The sequence below is a fragment of the Notolepis coatsorum genome, assembly GCF_963971535.1.
Source record: "Notolepis coatsorum genome assembly, chromosome: 7".
Lineage (NCBI taxonomy): Eukaryota > Metazoa > Chordata > Actinopteri > Aulopiformes > Paralepididae > Notolepis > Notolepis coatsorum.
The window spans coordinates 116,293,755-116,316,118 of record NC_140171.1 but is presented as its reverse complement, the minus strand read 5'-3'; the positions used below and the strand labels follow the sequence as shown (position 1 = coordinate 116,316,118).

The 22,364-nt window shown below is 44.1% G+C and overlaps 1 protein-coding gene across 3 annotated transcripts in view; it reads left to right on the top strand.

Moving 5' to 3' along the window:
* Positions 1 to 3,429: 3,429 nt before the first annotated feature.
* The window catches only part of LOC311231446 (endonuclease V-like), a 248,208-nt gene continuing 229,273 nt past the window's right edge, over positions 3,430 to 22,364 (top strand). For all 3 annotated transcript variants that reach the window (XM_084318026.1, XM_084318027.1, XM_084318028.1), the window contains exons 1-3: positions 3,430 to 3,550; positions 9,192 to 9,363; positions 10,745 to 10,879. In XM_084318026.1, coding sequence (XP_084174152.1) covers positions 3,507 to 3,550; positions 9,192 to 9,363; positions 10,745 to 10,879 — 351 coding nt within the window. In that variant the 5' untranslated portion in view covers positions 3,430 to 3,506. The remainder of the gene's footprint in view (positions 3,551 to 9,191; positions 9,364 to 10,744; positions 10,880 to 22,364) is intronic.

Below are 22,364 nucleotides of genomic sequence, written 5' to 3'. Positions count from 1 at the left end.
TGGAATCCCTTTCTATTCACATAACTGCATTTGTGATGGAGCTTTGACAGCTACAGTAACAGTCTATTGCTCGATCCATCTCCAATATCACGATGGACCGTGCCGGTGGCAAAGACCCGAGGGTGGAGAGGATCTTGAATGAATTCCATCATCATATTTATATGTTGTGTGTCTGTCCACTATGTCTGTTACTTTGTTATTCCCCCCCCCCTATCTATGTAAAGCGACCTTGGGTCTCTTGAAAGGCGCTATATAAAATGAAGCTATTATTATTGTTATTATTACCACATCTGAGCGGGAGCTCACAAATATTTAGTCTCAGTGAAGTTTCAACGGAGGTCATCTATTCTAACCAACAAATTGAAGTAGAAAGCATTTCGTGACCAATCTTATTTGGAAACATGAAACACAAAATAATTTGCTTTTTATTTGAAACAATATTTAATCGCGTTTGGAGGTTGGTGTTTTGCGTCTGCCGCCCCGTGCCAAACAAGCAGGCCAACCTCTTGTTCGCGTGTGAGCCCGTTATAATTACACTACTGTCGCTATTTTATAATGAACTATAATGAATTACGGGTCATACAGAAGTTGAACACTAATGCACGGAAGCTTATTTCCGCCTTGAAACTAATGCAGAACTGAGGAGCGCTTATGCCGTAGTAACGATGTTCTACCACTGGGCGTCAGCTAAGTGTGCTCCGAGCTGTGCGTACACATAAGCACGAAGTCAAGTTCAAGTTGAAATTGATGAATCCCACTCTTTGCTTAGAAATGATCGTACGCACAGGTTAAGCACATATCTGTGCGTAAGTCAGGTTGATGAATGAGGGCCCAGATTTCCAGGAAGTTAAATGATCTGCCTTTTATGAAGTTGATGGTGAAAAGTAAGTGTCATCTTCTTTTAATTCATTTTCTTTGATATGTAATGTCTGACAGAGGGGGATGAGCTCATTGTGTCAACCCTGTTAACACAAAAGCATACTTAAAAAAATAATTGTTTGAAAATGTAAATGTTCATGAATGCCGTGGCTAATATTGGCTGCCATTATCTTCGTCATTCTTCGCCTTCTATGCTAAAACCTCAATAAATCTGTCTCCAACATTCTGATTAGTCATGTTGAATTAAAGGAGTATGAATGTCTCATTATAACTCCATTACACCCATAACTGTAACTTAAACAAGCAGTATAACCAATACGGTAACTGTTACTGAGGTGTCCATAATTGCATAATATTGTAATATATTATACATTATTAGACATTTTAAATAAACCTTTGATATGTTAAGTGAAAGAGACAAGTAATCGACTCAAAGAAATTGTGGTATTAATTTATTTTTTAACGGAACATGCTGTGGACAGTCTGTTGTAAATGAACATATTCATCCATGGAAAAAAGTAAATATCAATATTCTCACTTTATAAACACACTTAGTGTAACAAGGGGGGTTTTATCTTTCATAATATATCAGATTTGTTATATGGCAAATTTTTCTGAGAGGTAAGGATCTACTTCATCCAGAAATTAGTTTAAAAACTTTGAAAACAGTACTTTGAAAATCAAACTTAAGAATGGGAAATGGCATGTTTTCGTATAATGACTCTTACATCTCTGAAGAAATATGAAAATGCCCCGTTTTCCAATTCAAATTACATTTACTGGCATGAAGTATTTAAGCAGCTTTTGAGCATCAGATGGTGACGAACAATTTTGACAGAGTAAACATGAGAGATTAGCAACAGACAATCTATCAATACGTAAACAAATCAATAAATCAGACACTAGCGAATTTGGTCCTCCTTTCCTTGCTTGTGATTGGAGCCGTTAGTTCTCCAGCTGCTGGCAGCAGTCCATGCCCAGGGTTTCGCACATAATATATGCTGGAATTCAGGCAAAAAAGTTGCTCCTATATTTTCATAATTTGTACAATGTGATGGAAGTGTAGCTCTTCACATCTAGTAGTGTTCTCATTGAGCCTGTTTTTATTAAGGTGAGGCTACCCAGGTGAATAGGCAAAAAATATATTTGAATAGATATCACTATGAAACTTTCCCAGTTTTTAAGAAAAAATGTATTGCAAGTTTTCTGAGATCTTGTGTTTATATATGCAAAATAGGCGTTACCTAATTAAATATGCACTAATTTGCATATGTCGCCAGGGTAGACATCACCAACATTGGATGATGCCAGATTAAAAAATGTGTTTCGTTAGGCGACTGGGTGGCGCAGTGGACATTGCGCTTGTCACCAACGTGAGAGACACTGGTATCAAATCCGGCTGTCAGCGTTGCCTCCGGCTTGGCCGGCCATCACACTGGCTCGATTGGCAGAGTCAGCGGGAGGGAAGCCGGTGGGGTGGTATTCTGGTTGTTGTAAACAGCAACTCCTACAGGTCGGTCAGGGCGCCTGCACAGCAAGGACAGGAGATGGCGAGGGTAGTGTGAGCCTCCCACATGTTACACCTCGCCAATGAGATTCCGTGCTGGCAGGTGAAAAGAAGTGGCGGGCTGACTCTGCATGTATCGGAGGGGACATGCGATAGGATCTATCTACCCTCCCTACAACCGAACAGTGGGGGGCACATGCGAGCAACAATCAAGACAGGGGAAGGAGAATTGGGATGGGAGAGAAATCACAGAAAAAGGAGGAGAAAAAGTGGATCAAAAAAAATAGTGTTTCATTATGTTGACACATAACACAATGAACTTTGTTCAGAAGTGATTGCTATGTCTTTATCATCCCATAAATCAGGAAATGCTGTCTACAGTCATAAAAAAATCTATTTTCGCCAGGTTTCTTGGTATAAATGTACTATAAATCAGGCTATGAATGATATATCAACAAACCCCTCTGAACAAAGATGCAGGGTATATATAGAAAGAAATGTGGAATGTATGGTGTGTGCAGGTGCTAGGGAACCGCTATTTATAAACACAACACCCAATCAAACTATAATAGACAACCTAAACACATGCCTGATAACTGAATAACATAATAATAATGATGTTATTGAACTGAACAGAACTTGCCTGTGGAGCATTTTTTCCTATTGTTAGGTTTTAGTGAGTTTTTCCTTACCTTCGCGTGGGGTACGTCTGGGAGTTTTGCATGCATGCATGCATTTACTTTGAGCTTATGGTATTCTAGTTTTTTCTTGACTTACTGTGTTACTATGTATTTTTTCTTTTTCTTCTTGGCTTGTTTAAAGAAGACGTGTCTCTGTTAAGCACTTTGAGCTGCACTCCGTGTATGAAAGGTGCTATATAAATGAAGATTATTATTATTATTATTATTAAACAGAAATGTAGCCTACAGTACCAATCACCAAAACATGCGAGTCATATAACGACCGCTAGATGGCGATATACACCATCATAACAATAAACATCAACCTCTGCCGTCACGTCTCTATGACGAGTAAACACGGAAGTGAATGAGCTCGTGAAAAAAACAAGTTCTGTACTTTCTCCGTACTGTTCTCAGGTTGGCATATATCGATACATCAAATGTCCATTGTTGCTGAAGCGGAGGTGGTCAAACAATGGGAAAGGTCAGTGAAGCGAGCGTGCCCCCAGACAGGCTGGGCAAATCTCGGCTCTCCTCTCCCTCTACCGCCTCGTTGATGACTTAACCCATGGGGGCATTTACTCCCTATGTTTACTCCACCAATGCTGACGGTGACGGAGGCGGAGCTACTGAGTGCCGTCAACTCTAAAGAAGTGATTATGATACTAAAACATAGTCATTATACAGCACACAAGTACAGTACAACGAAAATAAGTTGGCATCTAACCTGAGTGCAACAGTAAAGTGCAATTGCAGTATACAATATACAGGTGATTCAACTAGAGTATAATGAGTAATATTAAGTAGTAATAATATATGTACAGCGATACAGGTATTTACACTGGTAGTAAATCGTACAGGTATCTACAGGTTTGTAAAAAGGATTATACTGTATGCAGATATATTCAGACAGATGTGGATATATATTGGTATATTATATATATATATAGGATATATATCCTCCTGAGACCTCCAGCAATGCATTTTTGTACACTGTAGTGCACATTAGGTTTAGCTTGATTCCTATAATACTATACATGTCACTCTATTGAGTCCCGACGTTCCTTACAGAGGACAACCGTAGCTTTCCAATGATATATCATGTGTTGGGGTGTGACCATGCAAACTTGCCTTTTTTTGTCTTTTGAAAATGGCTTCCAACACAAAAGGCACATTGCAGGAAAAAAATAAAGATAAGCATGATATTCATATTTAAAATGTTTTTGAATGTTATATTTTGATATTTTTTAGTAAGTAAACATTTAAGGAGCATTTTGAGAGAGTTGTCAGAGTTAAACATATTTATTTTCAGAGGAAAAACATTAATTGATTAATGTACACTGTAGTGCACATCAGGACTTACTGTATGTTTGTTTCATATTTATTTAGTAGACAGCTCTATGTCAGAGTGTGAGAGACTAAAGATAAAGAGCCAGATGAAGTTGATAAAGACCATCAGTCTTCTGGATGCTCTTCAGAAAATGGGCCTGCCTGCTACTGGGACAATTCAGAAGAATCAAATTTGATGTTTTCTTTTCATCTTTGTCACACCAGTGAAAAGACTGAATGTGGATGCAATTTTCATAATTCCTATATAAGATTCTTATTGTTTTACGATCAATGAAGTCCGGTTGTGTACTACAGTGCACATTTTGTAAAATATTAATCGAGTAAAAGTAAAAAAATAAAAAATCTTTGAAATATGTTCTTTAGCACCAAAACACTTAAATTATCACAAGAAAATACAAGTGACAACACTTTTTACCCCTGGGTCTCAGGAGGATATACATGGTATACAGCATTATGGTTACATGCTATTATACAAAGTTCTGGGTTATATGCAGGTATATAAATAGGATTGTGCAGGTATATTCAAACAGATGTGGATACATACAGTACATATATATATATATATATATATATATATATATATATATATATATATATATAGCATTATCGTACATGCTATCATAAAGAGTTATATGGGTAGATTATAGTTTTTCACTCAGGTGTGTAATTGAGTAAAGGGGGCATTGCTATAAAACAGCACATGTATGCCAAAGTCAATGGTGTAAAAAGTACACACAATTATTTTACTTGAATAAAAGTGCATAACATTATTAAAGGCATACATTCCATTTGTTTTATCCAAAGTACCTTACAGTTCTGTGAGTTCATAAATGTTTAGCATGGGTCCATAATGGTGGACTTATATTATGGATCAAAGATTGTCTCACTGATCGACTTCAGAAAGTCTTTGTCTATGTATACCAATGAAATGCAACTCAGAGATTCTACATTCCAGTTATACAAATATGCTGATGATATGGCATTGATCGGGCTACTGCGGGAGGGTGACATCAAGAGTGAAGAGTCATATTTGAGACATATTATTGGTGAGCTGATGGACTGGTGTTCAGACACACTGGTCTACAGAGAGCTGATGGACTGGTGTTCAGACACACTGGTCTACAGAGAGCTGATGGACTGGTGTTCAGACACACTGGTCTACAGAGAGCTGATGGACTGGTGTTCAGACACACTGGTCTACAGAGAGCTGATGGACTGGTGTTCAGACACACTGGTCTACAAAGAGCTGATGGACTGGTGTTCAGACAGCACACTGGTCATAAATACTAGTAAAACCAAAGAGCTGACCATCAGCTGCAACAGTAGCCTGCTCCATCCAAGCCAACCAGTTACAATAAACAGTCAGTCTGTAGAAGTGGTAGAACATTTAATATTTTCGCTTTCCTGGATAACACCATGAGCTTTATAACACGTTCTTTTAACACAGAATACATCTTCAAGAAGGCTATGCAACGCTTGTATCTTCTAAGAAAGTTGAATAGGTTTGCTGTAAGTAGGGATATTCTAGAGCTGGTATACAAAAGTCTTGATATCTCAACCGGGTATGGAAACCTTGGGGCCAAGCATAAGAACAAATTGGCAAGGAATGAAATAGGGAGGGGAAATCACAAAAACAATTGTCTGAGTTATATGTATTTCAGAATAGGGACAGGGCTCTGCAAATATTGTCTGATCCTTTGCATCCCCTTCATGGTGAGTTTGACAAGCTTCCATCTGGAAGGCGCTATAGAGTTCCTCTAGCCCCAAAAAAACTTCCATCCCACATGCCATTGTTTCAAGTTTCTTTATTAGTTGTCATACAGAAGTACAGAATACATTTATACAAAATGCTTCTTTCTGTTACGCTCCAGAGACTGTGCTAGACAAAAATAGATAAGTATAAAATAAGTATAAAATAGAAGTCAAGTACGTAGACAAAAGTGTTCAGTATATACATATATACAATGCAGAGTAGAAGTAACTGAGTTACCATACAATATACTATACAGTGCAAAGCAGAGATGGGATGAGGTTAGGGCTGCAACGATTAGTCGACATAATCGACAACGAGATATTGTTGCGTCGATTAGTCATTAAAAAAAATATTATTATTTTTTTTCTTCTTTTTTTTTTTGCACTACCTATCTTTGTGAAAGTGGCTTCTCAGCTCTGGTCCAGCCAGCTGAAGATTTCTTAGCTTAACATAACAGACCGACAGTAAGTTTGGGGGAACTAATGGGATAACTGGGGATGTTGTTTGGTCCTGACAAGAGTCTCAAAGCAACTCTGAGGTCATGCTCAATGTCCAATCTGTTCCTCTGCTCTGTCTTCAGCTGGACCAGAGCTGAGAAGCCACGTTCACAAAGATAGGTAGTGAAAAGTAAAAAAAATATTATATATATATATATATATATATATTTTTTTTAATATAATTGACAGATTAGTCGACTACCAAAATAGTCATTAGTTGCAGCCCTAGATGAGGTACAATTTAGGTACAATTTACAGTAAGGTGTAATGAGGTATGGGTTGTAGTGCAAATTCTTTGCCAATAAATATAAAGTGTGTTTAGGACGGTGTTCTAAAGTGGGTAAAGTGGGTGCTGCAGTGAGTTGTTTGTTTAAAGTGAGTGTGTGCGTGTGCCGTGTGGATGTGTGTGCTGTGAGTGCATTTGATGGTTGTTAGTGTTACATAGTGTTATTGTTCATTGAGCATCCTGATGGCCTGAGGATAGAAGCTTCTTCTGAGTCTCTCTGTGCTTGCCATGAGACTCCGGTATCGCTTGCCTGACCGCAGCAGTTCAAAGAGGCATTGCTCTGATGAATTCTTAGATTTACATTTTAACCATGGTACTGCTTAGGTACCTGAATATATCCATCTATCTAGGTAAGTAACTAACTAGGAATTGCAATATCCAGGTAAATGTAATCGAGTAAAAAGCAGGATGTGTCCTTCAAAATGTAGTGTATAGTAGATGTACCCGGAAAAGGAAATGCAAAACATGTTGACAGGAGAGCCTGGGGCAGATCCTGTGAGACGCCTCCCATCTCTGCTGCTCTGCCAGCAGCTCTGGACGAGTGCCAGCGCATCCCCCCAGTAGCCATTGATTTGTGAGCGTGTCATGAGGAGGCCGCTGATAATGGTATGATGCCATATTATGTCCTTATTCCCGTTGTCATCTCACGGGCAGATTTGTGGCTCTGGACTGAGGCATCAACATACTGGTAGAGTCTAGTGGAAGAAGCAGAGGAACCCAGCGTAGTTAGCAGCAGGCAATACACAACAGAGCCCTTGGCAGAAGCTTTGGTCAAAGGTTCACACTGCATGGAGACAAGCAGGGTAGCCTGCGCATAACTAAATGGGTGTTTTTCCCTGTTTACCCTCGTCGACAAATACAGGTAGGCCTACATTACAATCCTCCGTCCAGGGTTAGATATTCTACTCCGTTTTGGCTTTTCAGCAAGAGCATTCAGATTAACATGAGCTAATCCAAACCCCACAGAGGATACATTTAATATCATATGTGTGTGAGTTTCATATACATGCATATGACTGGTTCTGTCTATGTTTTTCCTCTCTCTCTCTCGGAGCAGTGAGCAGGCCAGTCTGAGGTTCTAGAGATGTTCTCTCTCTCTCTGTGCAGTGAGCAGGCCAGTCTGAGGTTCTAATTGTTCTCTCTCTCTGTGCAGTGAGCAGGCCAGTCTGAGGTTCTAGAGATGTTCTCTCTCTCGGAGCAGTGAGCAGGCCAGTCTGAGGTTCTAGAGATGTTCTCTCTCTCTGAGCAGTGAGCAGGCCAGTCTGAGGTTCTAGAGATGTTCTCTCTCTCTCTGTGCAGTGAGCAGGCCAGTCTGAGGTTCTAGTTGTTCTCTCTCTCTGAGCAGTGAGCAGGCCAGTCTGAGGTTCTAGTTGTTCTCTCTCTCTGAGCAGTGATCAGGCCAGTCTGAGGTTCTAGAGATGTTCTCTCTCTCTGAGCAGTGAGCAGGCCAGTCTGAGGTTCTAGAGATGTTCTCTCTCTCTCTCTGAGCAGTGAGCAGGCCAGTCTGAGGTTCTAGAGATGTTCTCTCTCTCTCTGTGCAGTGAGCAGGCCAGTCTGAGGTTCTAGAGATGTTCTCTCTCTCTCTCTGTGCAGTGAGCAGGCCAGTCTGAGGTTCTAGAGATGTTCTCTCTCTCTCTGAGCAGTGAGCAGGCCAGTCTGAGGTTCTAGTTGTTCTCTCTCTCTGAGCAGTGAGCAGGCCAGTCTGAGGTTCTAGAGATGTTCTCTCTCTCTCTGTGCAGTGAGCAGGCCAGTCTGAGGTTCTAGAGATGTTCTCTCTCTCTCTGAGCAGTGAGCAGGCCAGTCTGAGGTTCTAGAGATGTTCTCTCTCTCTGAGCAGTGAGCAGGCCAGTCTGAGGTTCTAGATGTTCTCTCTCTCTGAGCAGTGAGCAGGCCAGTCTGAGGTTCTAATCTAGATGTTCTCTCTCTCTGAGCAGTGAGCAGGCCAGTCTGAGGTTCTAGATGTTCTCTCTCTCTGAGCAGTGAGCAGGCCAGTCTGAGGTTCTAATCTAGATGTTCTCTCTCTCTGAGCAGTGAGCAGGCCAGTCTGAGGTTCTAATCTAGATGTTCTCTCTCTCGGAGCAGTGAGCAGGCCAGTCTGAGGTTCTAATCTAGATCTATGTTCTCTCTCTCTGAGCAGTGAGCAGGCCAGTCTGAGGTTCTAATCTAGATGTTCTCTCTCTCGGAGCAGTGAGCAGGCCAGTCTGAGGTTCTAATCTAGATGTTCTCTCTCTCTGAGCAGTGAGCAGGCCAGTCTGAGGCAGCAGGTGTTGGAGGAGGACACGGAGGAGTGGCAGAGGAGTCCCGACTTCTCCGGCCTGGAGAGAGTCGGCGGAGTGGACCTGTCCTTCATCAAAGGGGACGACGCCAACGCCTGCGCACAGCTTGTGGTGCTCAGCTACCCTGAGCTGGAGGTGAGTAGTGCGTCTAGACTGGGACCTACGGCAGTCATGCTCTTCCTATTGTTGATCCATGGGGTGTATTTCATTTGCACCCTTCCTGTACCTCATTTTGTATTACTCCATGTAGGACTGAAAGAAATTAAAAGGTGTCGATTTTATTATTTTAATCCTACAGACGAATATAAGTCCAAAGTTTTTAAATACAATGTGTAAAACACATTGTAAATCTTGCCCAGTACTGGATCTTTTTAAATGTATTAAATTATCCAAGTAAATTGTCCATATAATATCTTCACACACCTCATGCCAGTACAAATCAGAAAAGAAAAATCCTAGATCATGACAGTATTCTTGCTGTTTTTATTTAGAAACTCACATTTGAAAGTAACTCTTACCTGTGCAGGGCAAAAGACGTACCAGTCTGATCTTCTAATCACCAAAAGCCCGCAACCGGACTAGCCTTGTGAAAACATGCGTGTGGTTCAACTCCCACCTCAACTTTTACATTTACCCACTGAGCATGGCCTTTTTGGTATTTACAGTATATGAATCTCCTCAATTTGATGAGCTTTCATGGCAGATGGAAATTATCAGCAGACTTTTCAACTTGATTTCTCTGCCAATGATTGCTACCCAACACCTCATGAATCCATTTAAATTACAAATAGTAAAGTCGTCGAAGGGCGGCTACGTGGTGCAGTGGGCAAGGCGCTCACCACGAATACTGGAGACGCTGGGCTCGTCAGTTCGAGCCCAGCGCTCGACATTGCTTTCAGTTTAGCTGGTCGTCCGCACTAATACACATTGGCAGTATTAGGGGGAGGGAAACTGATGGGTGGGGATCAGGCGTTGTGGACAGCGACTCCTACAGGTCGGTTGGTGCGCCTGCGCAGTCGAATCAGGAAGCGACGGGGGCGGGGCCCCTCCAAAGCCCAGACCCCTGACGCTGAAAGATCGAGCCGTGCAGGTGGAAAGATGAGACTGCTGTTACCTCGAGTATCGGCGGGGACTCGTGCTATGTATGACTTAGTCCACATTGCAGCCGGCTTGTGGGAGGCAAGAAACAGCGTTCGTGACAGGGGAGGGTTGAATTGGATGATACGAAAAATTGGGATGGGAGAACAATTTTAAATGGGAGACAAAGTGGATAAAAAAAATAGTAAAGTTGTAAACATGTTTTTGAGACGCATTGTATGAAACATGTATTGTGTTGAGAAGCATTGTATAAAAAATGTATTGCGTTGAGAAGCATTGTATAAAAAATGTATTGTGTTTGTAATGTATTTCTTCATGGCCTTGAATCCACAGGTTATTTACAGCGTGTATGTGTGCAGTGTGTGTTTCTACAAATGGAGGTGATTAAAGATTAACAAGTGTTTCTGTCCCCCAACAGGTACTTTACGAGGATAGTGAGATGGTGACTCTGACCGCCCCCTACATAGCTGGCTTCCTGGCCTTTAGAGAGACCCCCTACCTCCTTGACGCCCTGCAGCGTCTGGAGCGAAGCCAGCCCAGTCTGCTGCCTCAGGTCAGGGTCTGGACACACACACCAGTGTTGGGAAAGTTCACTTTCTACATGAACTAGTTCAGTTCACAGTTCACACATTTTAAAATGAACTAGTTCAGTTCATAGTTCAAAATTCAAAATTTTTAACTAAAGTTCATGGTTTCAAAAATGAACTAATTTATAGTTTATAGTTCTTTTTTCAATACGTTGCTGCAAGCTATTATTTTTCAAATGTATTGCCACAACCCATAATAGAACCACAGAATACTGGCATTTCCATAATGCTTTGCTGCCGCCCATTCATCCACACTAGTAGCAGCTGCAGCTTTCATCTCTACAGTATATTTTCAAAAACATGAGGAAAAACGTGCTTCTTGAATGGTCTTTATTAAGTATAATAATCTAAATATACTTAAAGTTTACATTTACATTTACTGACTTTAACTAAAACTCTTTTAAATGCTCATACGCTGATGTCGTAGAGTCTGACTCTGAGCGAGTGCAGCGCCTTCTGAAAGTGTGAGTGCTGCTGCTCTACTACCAGACTCCCCGAAGCTCCGCCCAGAGAGGTTGCCAGATTGTGTAGTTTTCAGCATTATTTTAAAGCCTGTTTACGGTGTGTTTTAACTGGGGTTTTGGCTGAAAGGCATATGAAATCTGGCACACGTTTGAACGCTGTTATAATATAGTGCTGAGAGCCTGAGAATGAACGCACTTTTGAACGCCGTTATACAGCGCTGAGAATGAACGCGTATTACGTTCATTTAGGGGGAAAACATCCGTTCAGTTCACGTTTGCCCAAAATACGAACGCGTTCACGAACGATTGTTCATTGAACGCGTTCAGGTACATCACTGACACACACACACACACACACACACACACACACACACACACACACGCACACACACACACGCACACACACACACACACACACACACATTGTTATTCAACAGTGGTAATGTTGTGAATATTATTTTCAAAGTTCTACAACCATGTTTCAATGATGCTTTTATCACAAAACAAATATCAGGTGTGCATGTCTTCCGTGTCATGATTAGGTAATCAATGGCATCTGTAGCATAAATCAAACAGGTGAGATACAGTATATTCTAGGGGTGGGGGAAAAAATTGATACGTAGTAGTATCGCGATACTTTGCGTCGCGATACTGTATCGATACAGGGATGCCAAGTATCGATATTTAATTATTCATAAAAAAATATATATATTTTTCTTTGTATTTTTTTTTTGTATAAGGAAGTTGCATTGTTCATTTCAATACCTGTAATAGTACAGTAGTCCACACACACATGTGCATTCAGTTAAGTTGGAATATGACTGTAATACAAACAGTTCAGTTTGTCAGGTACATGCAACACAGATTACAGTTTACATCTGTCTGCTTGAGAAAATACCATGTTCTGCAATAAAAATGATTGAAGTGAGATGAACAGATTGAACTTCATTTTATTAGATAAAACATGTTGACAAAGTTTTACTTTGCAGAAAAGGTAATAAATCGCAATATATCGCAATATTAATATCGCAATACTCAGCATATCGCAAACATATTTAGTATCGCAATACTATCGTATCGTGACTCAAGTATCGTGATAGTATCGTATCGTGAGGCCTCTGGTGATTCCCACCCCTAGTATATTCTATCATTTGTCCATCAAACACCGTGACAGAACATGGCCTTTCACCCATATTTTTTATCTGCAAAACAGCAGGAATTGCCACATGCCCTCTTCACGGCAGCCAGTTTGACATGACATTTTGCAGGCCAGGCTGGCCTGAGGCATAAGCAAACTAAGCGTGCTGCGGCCACATTTTTCTATTTTATTATTAGTCAAAAATCAATACAATTATACAGCTTTACAAAACAGTTACAGCTCTAGAGATGCAGGTGTGTGAATGCTGCTTCCTGTGCATTGTGTTTGAACATACAGCTATTACTGTTATGGTTTGTGAGCCTCCCCAAATGCACGACACAAGACAGGTATCAGAGTTTGCCAAAATATGCCGTAATAGATTAAAACTGAAAAAACAACACGTCCCCTTTAACACTTTCAGCACCAGCCATTTTATCCATCCTTGTAGTCAATGGGCCACGCTTTAAAAGATAGGGATTTTCACTGTGCGTCACAATGTTTGCAGAGCTATATTCTATATTATAGCTATGGAGACAATACTATGGCTCATTTGACAGTCACTATCGCTCGTCCAACATGTAATTTTTTTTTTAATTTTTCATGTATACGTTTGCGTGTTATCCCGTGGTGAATATTGTATAGTTTCAGAGTGATCCTGGAAGCTGCGTTATGGACCGCTATGTGAATTTTGCTAAAGGCGTTCGCGTTGATCGCCTGGACACGTTACTATTTCCAAATCATAGGTATATAATAGGTATTATGTTTCATCATGAATGTAGTTTTTTGATGCTCTGATCGTCAGCAATGGTATTTCTTTTTAATACTACATACGTTGATCGTTGCGATCGATGTGAAATCATTGTTGCATCAAAGTAGGATTGATATAGATATAAGGATTCATATAGTCCTTACCTTTGCTAGGAGGTATCCCAAAAAGAATATTCCAATTGTCTGATCGCGATAGTTTTTGCTTTTATTTGATTTTTTTTAATTCTATGCAGTCTCACGGACCTCGGTGTATCATTGGGACTCATTCTGAGACGCAGAGAGTGCAATGTCAGCCAAATCCTGCTAGGTGGCAGTATCGCCCACCCTTTGAAACATTATTTCACACTGTGTTACATTACATATAGTCCGGGCAGAGAATTTGGACTCAGGCAAGTTAATCACTTCATCTGAGCACTTTGGAAACGCGTTCAGCACACTGCATGCATATTTTGTGCCAGTTCATGTCAGGGACCCGATGGACATCAATACTGGAAATCGATCAGACAATAGGAATATTCTTTTTGGGATACCTCCTAGTAAAGGTAAGGACTATATGACATCAATCCTACTTTGATCCAACAATGATTTCACATCGATCGCAACGATCATATGTCACGTACTCCAAAATGTATGCTGTTGCTGACGATCAGAGCATCACAAAACGACCCCCCCCCCCCCCCCCCCCCTTTGATGCTTCATGATGAAACATAATACCTATTAGTGGTGCGGCATAGCTAACCTATTGTTCAATTTGTGATAAAAGCACCAAATTTGGTACATATTTAGCTTAATATATTTAGAAAATATATGGATATTGGGGCATTGCAGATTGGCATTCTGGTGACCATGAATTTCCAAAAATGGCTGCCAGAGATTACTGGTATAGAACACTTTGGCCACCAAAGCTATTGTTTTCCATGTTTTTAACATCACAAATGGTATTTTCATCCAACTTAAAAGTGAAGAACATGTTTTATTAATATATTTTTTTATAATTGTTATATAAAGAAATATATAAAAAAAAATCAACATATACAACAATTTACAAAACATTATCAAACATTTTCCTTTTTATCCCCCCCCTCCCCCACACACAAAATGGTGATGGTGCTATTGCCCGATTAAACTGTAGCAAAGAATGGTTCAGCAGGGTTCAACTGGCACATTCTCCATCACAGAAGCAGAGGCCTGTGCACTGAAGTGCAGCGCTTTTTGCAACCACTCTTGCAGCCACAAGAGATCAGCTTGTGGGAGGATTGTGATGCTTGTGGCATTGTCGTCCAGTGGGGCTCATACATTCCTTCTGTCTTCACCCACCCCCAGTCAATTGGTGATGGCAGCACAGGGTCTGGAAGCAGTGTCTTCCCCCAGATGTGACCACCCAGGTAGACTGTTCTCTCCACGTGCTCCACCAGAGCAGCTCGGGTAGGCGGGATTTTCTGTGCCAAGCTTTAACGTGGAAAAAGTTTCCTTCTTGCCTGGTTCACCTTGGTGCAGGTGCTGGTTCTGTCAAATAGAAGTAAATAATGTTCATGGCATCATCTGGGATCTCCTTTGGTCCATTTGCCAGCATCAGTAGTGCATCTGTCAGGTCCGGCAGTGACTTCCATGTTGACCATGCTGCCTTATTTCTGTGTCCAGCAAAACTGGATACAGTGTCACAGCCTGTCAAAGCATGGGACATTGGAAGGCCACATGATATCTCTGGTCCGAGGCACGCAGCTATTTGGTGGGCTGCTGCAGTTCCGAATGCTAGCCACAGTTCACATCCAGCTGGTAGTTGTATTATGGCAAACACAGCCAAGACCACAACATCAGTGTCAACAGTGCGAATAAGCAATTGGTGGTGGCCATGCAGTGCAGCGTGTGATACATGCAGTAGCATACGACTATCTGCTTCTTCATGGCTACATGGGGCCAGGGTGTGGAGATCCTGCAGTGGCTGTGTGCTGAGCACCCCCATCCCATCAATGAGGACAACCAAGTTTTCAAGTTTCTTTAATAGTTGTCATACAGAAGTACAGAATACTTTCATACAAAATGCTTCTTACTGTTACGCTCCAGAGACTGTGCTAGACAAGATAGTATCAAATAACATAGTATAGCATGTAATTTAGAAGAAGAAAATGAGGTCACAGTGTTCAGTATAGACATATGTACAATGTTCTGAGTTACCATATAATATACAATACTATGCAGTGTACTAATGTACAGTACTATCTAGTGCAAACCTCCTTGTCTTCCTCACTGAACACCTGAAGGAGGACCTTGGATAGGAAGCTGAATAGTTCTGTCTTGTTACTGTCAATCTGCAGAAAGTTCTGCCAGTTTCCTGGTATGGCAGCCTTCCCAACCACACGTCTCCTTACACCCTTTCCACGCTTGGCTCTTGCTGTGCCTTTCAGGGAGTCATCCTTGTAAGTATCCCAGATAAGGTCCACACGTGACACAGCTGAGAATAGATATATGGGATGAAAACCTGCTGGGCATATTCATCAAATGTCTTGGCACCTGCTGGCTTCATCATCTGAATCATGGCAGCTCCATCAAAAACTACACAGGTAGCATCAGGGGCTTTAGTCTGAGCTGGAGACAGGTCCTCCAGGCATTTTCAGAAGGTCACTCTTCATCCCAAGTTGTAATCTTGTATACCTTTGATTTGGAAATAGTATCGTGTCCAGGCGAGCAACATGAACGACTTTTGCAAAATGCACATAGCGCCCTATAACTCAGCTTTTCAGGAATGATCCTGGATCACTCCTAAACTATATAATATTCACCACGGGATAACGCGCAAACATATACATGAAAAAATTCTCTTTTTTGCATGTTCGACGGAATAAAGTCACTGTCAAATTACCATAGTATTGTCTCCATAGCTATAATATAGAATATAGATATAGCGCTCCAAACATAGTGACGCACTATTGAAGATATAATGCTTGTTTGCAAAGTTTGCTGGAGCCACTTCATCCAGAAGGGCACACCCCGGTCAGAGAGCGGACGCAGACACAGAGAACAGTCCTTTCGTATTTATTAAGGATTCTGTTGTTGAGCGATATGCTTCCATCCAGGTCGTAGGGCTGGATGGAGCGATCAAAGATTGAGTGAGTGGTGTTTTAGTTCATGAACGCACTCTTACTGGGAAAGCAGACAGCAATGGAACACATGGGGGCAAGATGGCCGCTGTATTTAAACCCATTAGGACCCCTGGGCTGTCCAGAGAGATGCCAGACTATAAATAATAGGACCCCTGGGCCATCAAAGAAGTGCCTGACTGGAAATGACAATACACAGCATAACAAATCATGGGGAATTTACAACAGCCGCCCCAAGAATAGCATAGCTATTATGTAAACAGTCAAATTCCCTAAGTGGCTACCGAGGTCTCTGATTGTCGCCATCATTTGCCACAGTCGGGTCGGGAGCGTAGGACACTTGTGGCAGGGAGGCATCCCGCCGCCCCATCAGCAACCTGTTTGGTGTCACATAATGGTGGCTTAAGGGGCCGCAACCGGGCAGGAGGTAAGTCTGCCACCATTGGAGCCACCGGCTCCCACCTCCACTTCCTACATCCTGTGCAGGTCCTCTGATGATGCTTGATGGCCCGTCTTCCCCACAGGACCCAGTACTGGTGCCTGATCTCTGCGAAGACCCTATCGGGCCCTGGGTGGAGTAGGCGGGCATCTACATCCTTGATGAGTTTCGTCACTGCATGGCCAGGATCGAGAACTATGGGGTGGATGTCAGTAGAACAGGAGGTGTCCAGGTGACAAGAGCGTCCACCAATTTGGAGAAGACCCATTGTATGATCCATCTCTGGTGAGAGCGTACTGAGCTTACTACTGGGCAGTACTGGGTTTCCAGCTCTGAGACACTTAAATCCCTCTGGGAAGCAGTCCGCCTGGCTGGTCTTCAGCAGGAAGACTTCGGTGTCATGCAGGTTAGGTTGAGGTAAGGAGGAGTCGGCCGCCGCCCCGTGATGGGTGAACCATGACTCGTCAGACTCATTTACCGCTTCTTCACCCAGCTTGGCAACACATCCTCCATCGAGCTTTTTGATCTCTGCTCCAGTGATTTGAGCCTTAGCTGAATCTCCTACCAGTCTTTGCTCTGTGTTACGGGGCATTGGCATGACTGCTTTGGCAGTCACTTTCAGTGGTGGCGCGTCCTTTGCGCGGAGCAGAGGCGTGGCGTATCGGAGTGTGTCACCAACCTTCACCCTCTCAGTGCGTGCTTCCAGGATGCCCACAGTCTCGTGGTCCAGACGGGCCCTTACTGCTAGCTTTCCACTTCTAAATGGAAGCACATCAAGCTGCCAGAGACGTTCAACGTGTTGATAGAGGTCGTTCGGTGCAGACTTGAGAGAGGTAAAGTAGCATGAAGTAGCCTGTGACGCAAGACCATCTGGGCCTTGGAGTGCCCAGCCGAGCGCTGTGTGGACTGCTGCGGGTCCACCTTTGGGGCCGAATCTGATGGGTTCTTGGGATGTGATCAGATGGGTGCAGTCTGCACCAATTAGCAGTAGTGGATGCACTTGACTGAAGTCCTGCAATGGGAGCCCCCTCAGGTGGCGATAGCGTTCCTGAAGCGCAGTCACAGGGTAAGACTGCTCGGACAGGGCTAATCGACCTGCTGTGAAGGCGCCCTTCACCAGGTGCAGTTCAGAAGGATGAGTCAGGGAGGCCACATGGAAATCTACAGACTTGCCAGTGAGGCGAGCCACGTCCTGGCGAATCGTCCGCAGTGCGAGGGACTCCACTTCGCCTTTAAGGTCCAGGTGTCGAGCTGCAGCAGGCAGTATTATCGTGCGTTCAGCTCCATCGTCTAGGATCGCATAAGTGTGCAGTGACTTGCTCCCGTTAGTAATGACGATTGGTACCACCTTAAGGTACACCTTCCCTCCTTGTTTGGAGTTGGAGAGCGAGGCACCATCCTTTGGTGTGATGAGGTAGGCACGGGGACCCGGCTTGGCGATGGCGTGGAGAACTCTGAGGTGGACCTCCTGGCACTCACTGCATGGTTTCCTCAAGGTGCAGGCATCTTGCTCATGGCTGGTACGACCGCAATTACGACAACGTTTGCCATTTGCTATCCACTTCTCAACCTTTCCCGGCGAGCATTGGACAATGTCTGGACACTGCGATAGGTAGTGCTCGGCACTCCTACAGAAGAGACACATCCTCTTGAACTTCTGCTTCTTGGCTTCTGATTGAGATGTCTCAGCAGGCTGGTGGCTGTCTTGTTTAGGCTTGGCGGAGCCATAATAAACAGAGAAAGGCTGGTTGCAAGGTCTGGGTGGGGGAACTTGCTTGTCTCTGTTAGAGAACTGTGTCCCTTCCATCCGATGGCGCTGTGCCATTCTCTCTGACAGTCTTTGAGCTTCAGCCTTTACCCTGAGCCAGTCGGCGAGGTCTCGAAGGTCGTACGGGTTTAGGCTGGTCGTGTCGAGGCGACCTCGAGCCTGTAGGTGCTCCACAAAGCCATCTCTCACTTGCGTAGGGAGTTTACACAGGAGCCGGTCCACATGGCCGGTCGACCTGACTTCCATCCCGTTAGGTCCTTCCAGTGATGTGAGCATTCCCACTAGCAAGTCGACGCTAAGGGCGAAGCTCTGGAAGGCTTTGGTATCTCCTGCTTTGAGATCAGGAGCGTTCAGTAGTGCGGCAATCTCGCTTTGTGCAAGCTGATATGGCTGTCCGTATTGCCGCTGCAAGGCCTGCATGGCGGCGGTGTAGGGTTGCGCATAATGCCTGCAGGACTGGGCTATCAGCTTAGCCTCATCTAGAACCAGCTGCTCCATAAGTACACGGTACTTGTAGTGCTCAGAAAGTTCAGTGTGGGCATCGAGTAGGTGGTCCAGCGCCATCTTAAGGTCCGTGAACTCTCTCTCGCTGTCATGGACCAGGTTAGGCAGTTTAGGTACAGGGACTGGCTGCCTGGGAGGCTGGAGAGCGTATGGATCCTGTAGTGCTGTGTACTGGGCCTGACGGACATACTGGACCGGTGGAACTGCTACATGATAATAGGGTGCTGGACCGGGTGTTGGATGCACAAGCTGATAGGCTGGCTGAGTCGATGCAGCAGGCTGAGGCTGATACACTGGTTGTGGATGGTGGCTCAGTTGGTGCAGCAATGGTTGATACATATGCTGAGCAGGGATGGCTTGTGGAGGCTGACATGCTGGTTGTTGATGGCTCTGCTGGTACGGCAGTGCTTGATGCAATTGCTGAGCAGTGTTGATTGGTGGAGGCAGATATGATGATCGTTGATGGTGGCTCAGCTGGTGCGGCAGCGCTTGATACGCTTGCTGAGCAGGGAATACTGGTGGAGGCTGATATGCCCTTGCTGCTGCGACAGCGGTTGTGAATGGTGAAGGCGGCGCTGTCCAGGAGGGTAGTTGATAGGTAGACTGCTGAGGTGCACCTGCTGTATGTTGGCCCACTGGCTGGAGAGCAGCTGCAGTGGGTAACCATCGTGCAGGGTAGAGTGCTGTTGCAGTCTGAGGTTGATAATTAGGCTGTGCAGGCGTAGCTGTAGTATATTGATGCACTTGATATGCAGATCTCATTGGCGTAAGCTCATACCGGGTCTGTGCGGCCGCTGGTGTGCTGCCATGCCTGCTCCTCACCATTGATGACACAGGCTGGTTTGACCGGTAGGTAGGCTGGTAACTTGGTACCGTTGGCATTTGCTGGCCCACGTGACCCACTGCTTGCATCACCTGGAAGTCAGACTGTGGCATGACCAGACTCATCGCGGTGGGGGCTGGGGCCTCGGAGCAGCCCCGAACAGCGGTGCGGAGGTTACTGTCGGCGGTAGAGACTGAGTCGACATGTAGGCTTGCTGCCTTTGGCCCGGTGTACAGGTTGTGGCTTGAGACTGTAACGTTGCAGTTGTTGGGCACAGCAGCGGTATTAGTGGCAGCGAGCTCGACCATGGTGAGCGGTTGGGTGGGACGCTCAGACTATGATGTGACAATGGTGGTGGAAGGCGTAGGGGCACGGTAGAGCAAGGTCCTCTTGCGTCAGAGGTGCCACCTGTTAGGCTCCGACTGTGGTGGCTCTGCTCTGATGGGGATGGCGATGTGAGCCCCACACACACTTCCCGCTGGTCAGGCCGGGTGTTAGCATACGGTGATAGGTCCCAGTGTCGCGTCTGATCGACTGCTCCCGGCAATGAGAGGCAGGGAGGGGGCCCGAGCGCAGTGTGGAGCTGGTCACCTGTAGCTGCAAACTCGGTCTGCAGGCTGAGTGACCGCAGCTGCTGTGCGGTGGCACCTTCGCTGTCATCTGGTAGAGACGGTGCAGTATTAGGCATGAGGGACTGTGGTAAACTAACCAGATAGCCTTGCAGGTGTGCTGGAAGCTGTCGCAGCCTTCCTCCTCGTCTTCCATTTTCGTCTGCTGCTGTTCTGTGTGTCCATGGCGCCGTCGTGGGTGAAGTTCTCCGGCTCGAAGGACCAATATTGAAGATATAATGCTTGTTTGCAAAGTTTGCTGGAGCCACTTCATCCAGAAGGGCACACCCCGGTCAGAGAGCGGACGCAGACACAGAGAACAGTCCTTTCGTATTTATTAAGGATTCTGTTGTTGAGCGATATGCTTCCATCCAGGTCGTAGGGCTGGATGGAGCGATCAAAGATTGAGTGAGTGGTATTTTAGTTCATGAACGCACTCTTACTGGGAAAGCAGACAGCAATGGAACACATGGGGGCAAGATGGCCGCTGTATTTAAACCCATTAGGACCCCTGGGCTGTCCAGAGAGATGCCAGACTATAAATAATAGGACCCCTGGGCCATCAAAGAAGTGCCTGACTGGAAATGACAATACACAGCATAACAAATCATGGGGAATTTACAACACGCACAGTGAAAATATGCTATGGAAACCTGGCGCATTAGCTACAAGGATAAGGCTAATGGCTGGCGCCCAATGTGTTAAGGGCAAATGTAAACAAATCCGTAGGCGATAAAAAAAACAGAGTCCAGTAGATAACGAAATGTTCAGGTAGTCCAAGACTCACCAGGCAAAACTGCCGACAGGCAATTCAAAACAGGGAACCACGGAAAAGGTGAATACACGTAGGATTATCCACGGGAGAATAATACTTCCAAGCAGGAAAACGACACAACGCTTCTCACAGAAGACACAGCACGAACTAGCAACGAGCAGAGGGAAGCCTGCTCACTTAACCTCTCCAGGACGAGCTGATTGCCAACAGGTGTGGGACAAGCAAACCATCCTCAGGTGTGTGATAGCGCTTGCTTGGCTCGTCCCCGTTGGGAAGAGCGCACAGCCGGCCCAGCCATAACAATTACCATGTTGCCAGGTTCCTGTCATCTGTGGCTTTATTATCTATGTTCTCTAAATACATTTTCATTGTGGATATAGTCTTTCTATGTGAATTCATGCAAAGGAATGTACAGTATGCAAACTTGCAAAGGAGAGTAAGGCCATGTCCTCACGTATATGGATCTTTTGCCAAACGGATATTCTCAGGCTCCGTTTAAAATAAAATCCCTGTCCACACCACAGTGTTAAAAAAAAAAACTCCATCCAGACACAAACACATAAACGCATATGAATTGCTCCAACAAGCATGCGGGCCAGCAGGTGGCGATAAGCGATATCCCAAATACCATGGTGGTACGAGCGGTCAGGACGACAGAGAAATGATAGGAATTGTCCATTGGTTCACCCAGCTCACTTCACCATTCCTAGCATTTCCATTGGCTATATTGACATACATACAGTAGATAATAAATAGATAGTAATAGCGTGGATTAGATGCAGTCCAGAGGAAACAACCAATCTAGATATGTCACGATTTAATGCTTTACTTCTGCGCACTGGGCGACGGAGAGATACAATGTCAATGTATTCAACGGATTCTGAAACTAAATATGGCGAGTCCTTATCACAAACTATATATATACTAATTACAACAAGACATTCATTAATTGCATTGTACTGTTCACGTGCCGTCGTCGCATATATAAGTAAGGATAGCTTGAATGACATTTCAGCACGCAGGCGCTGTCCACCGAAGTTATTATTACTTCAAAGCGCTACTGCCT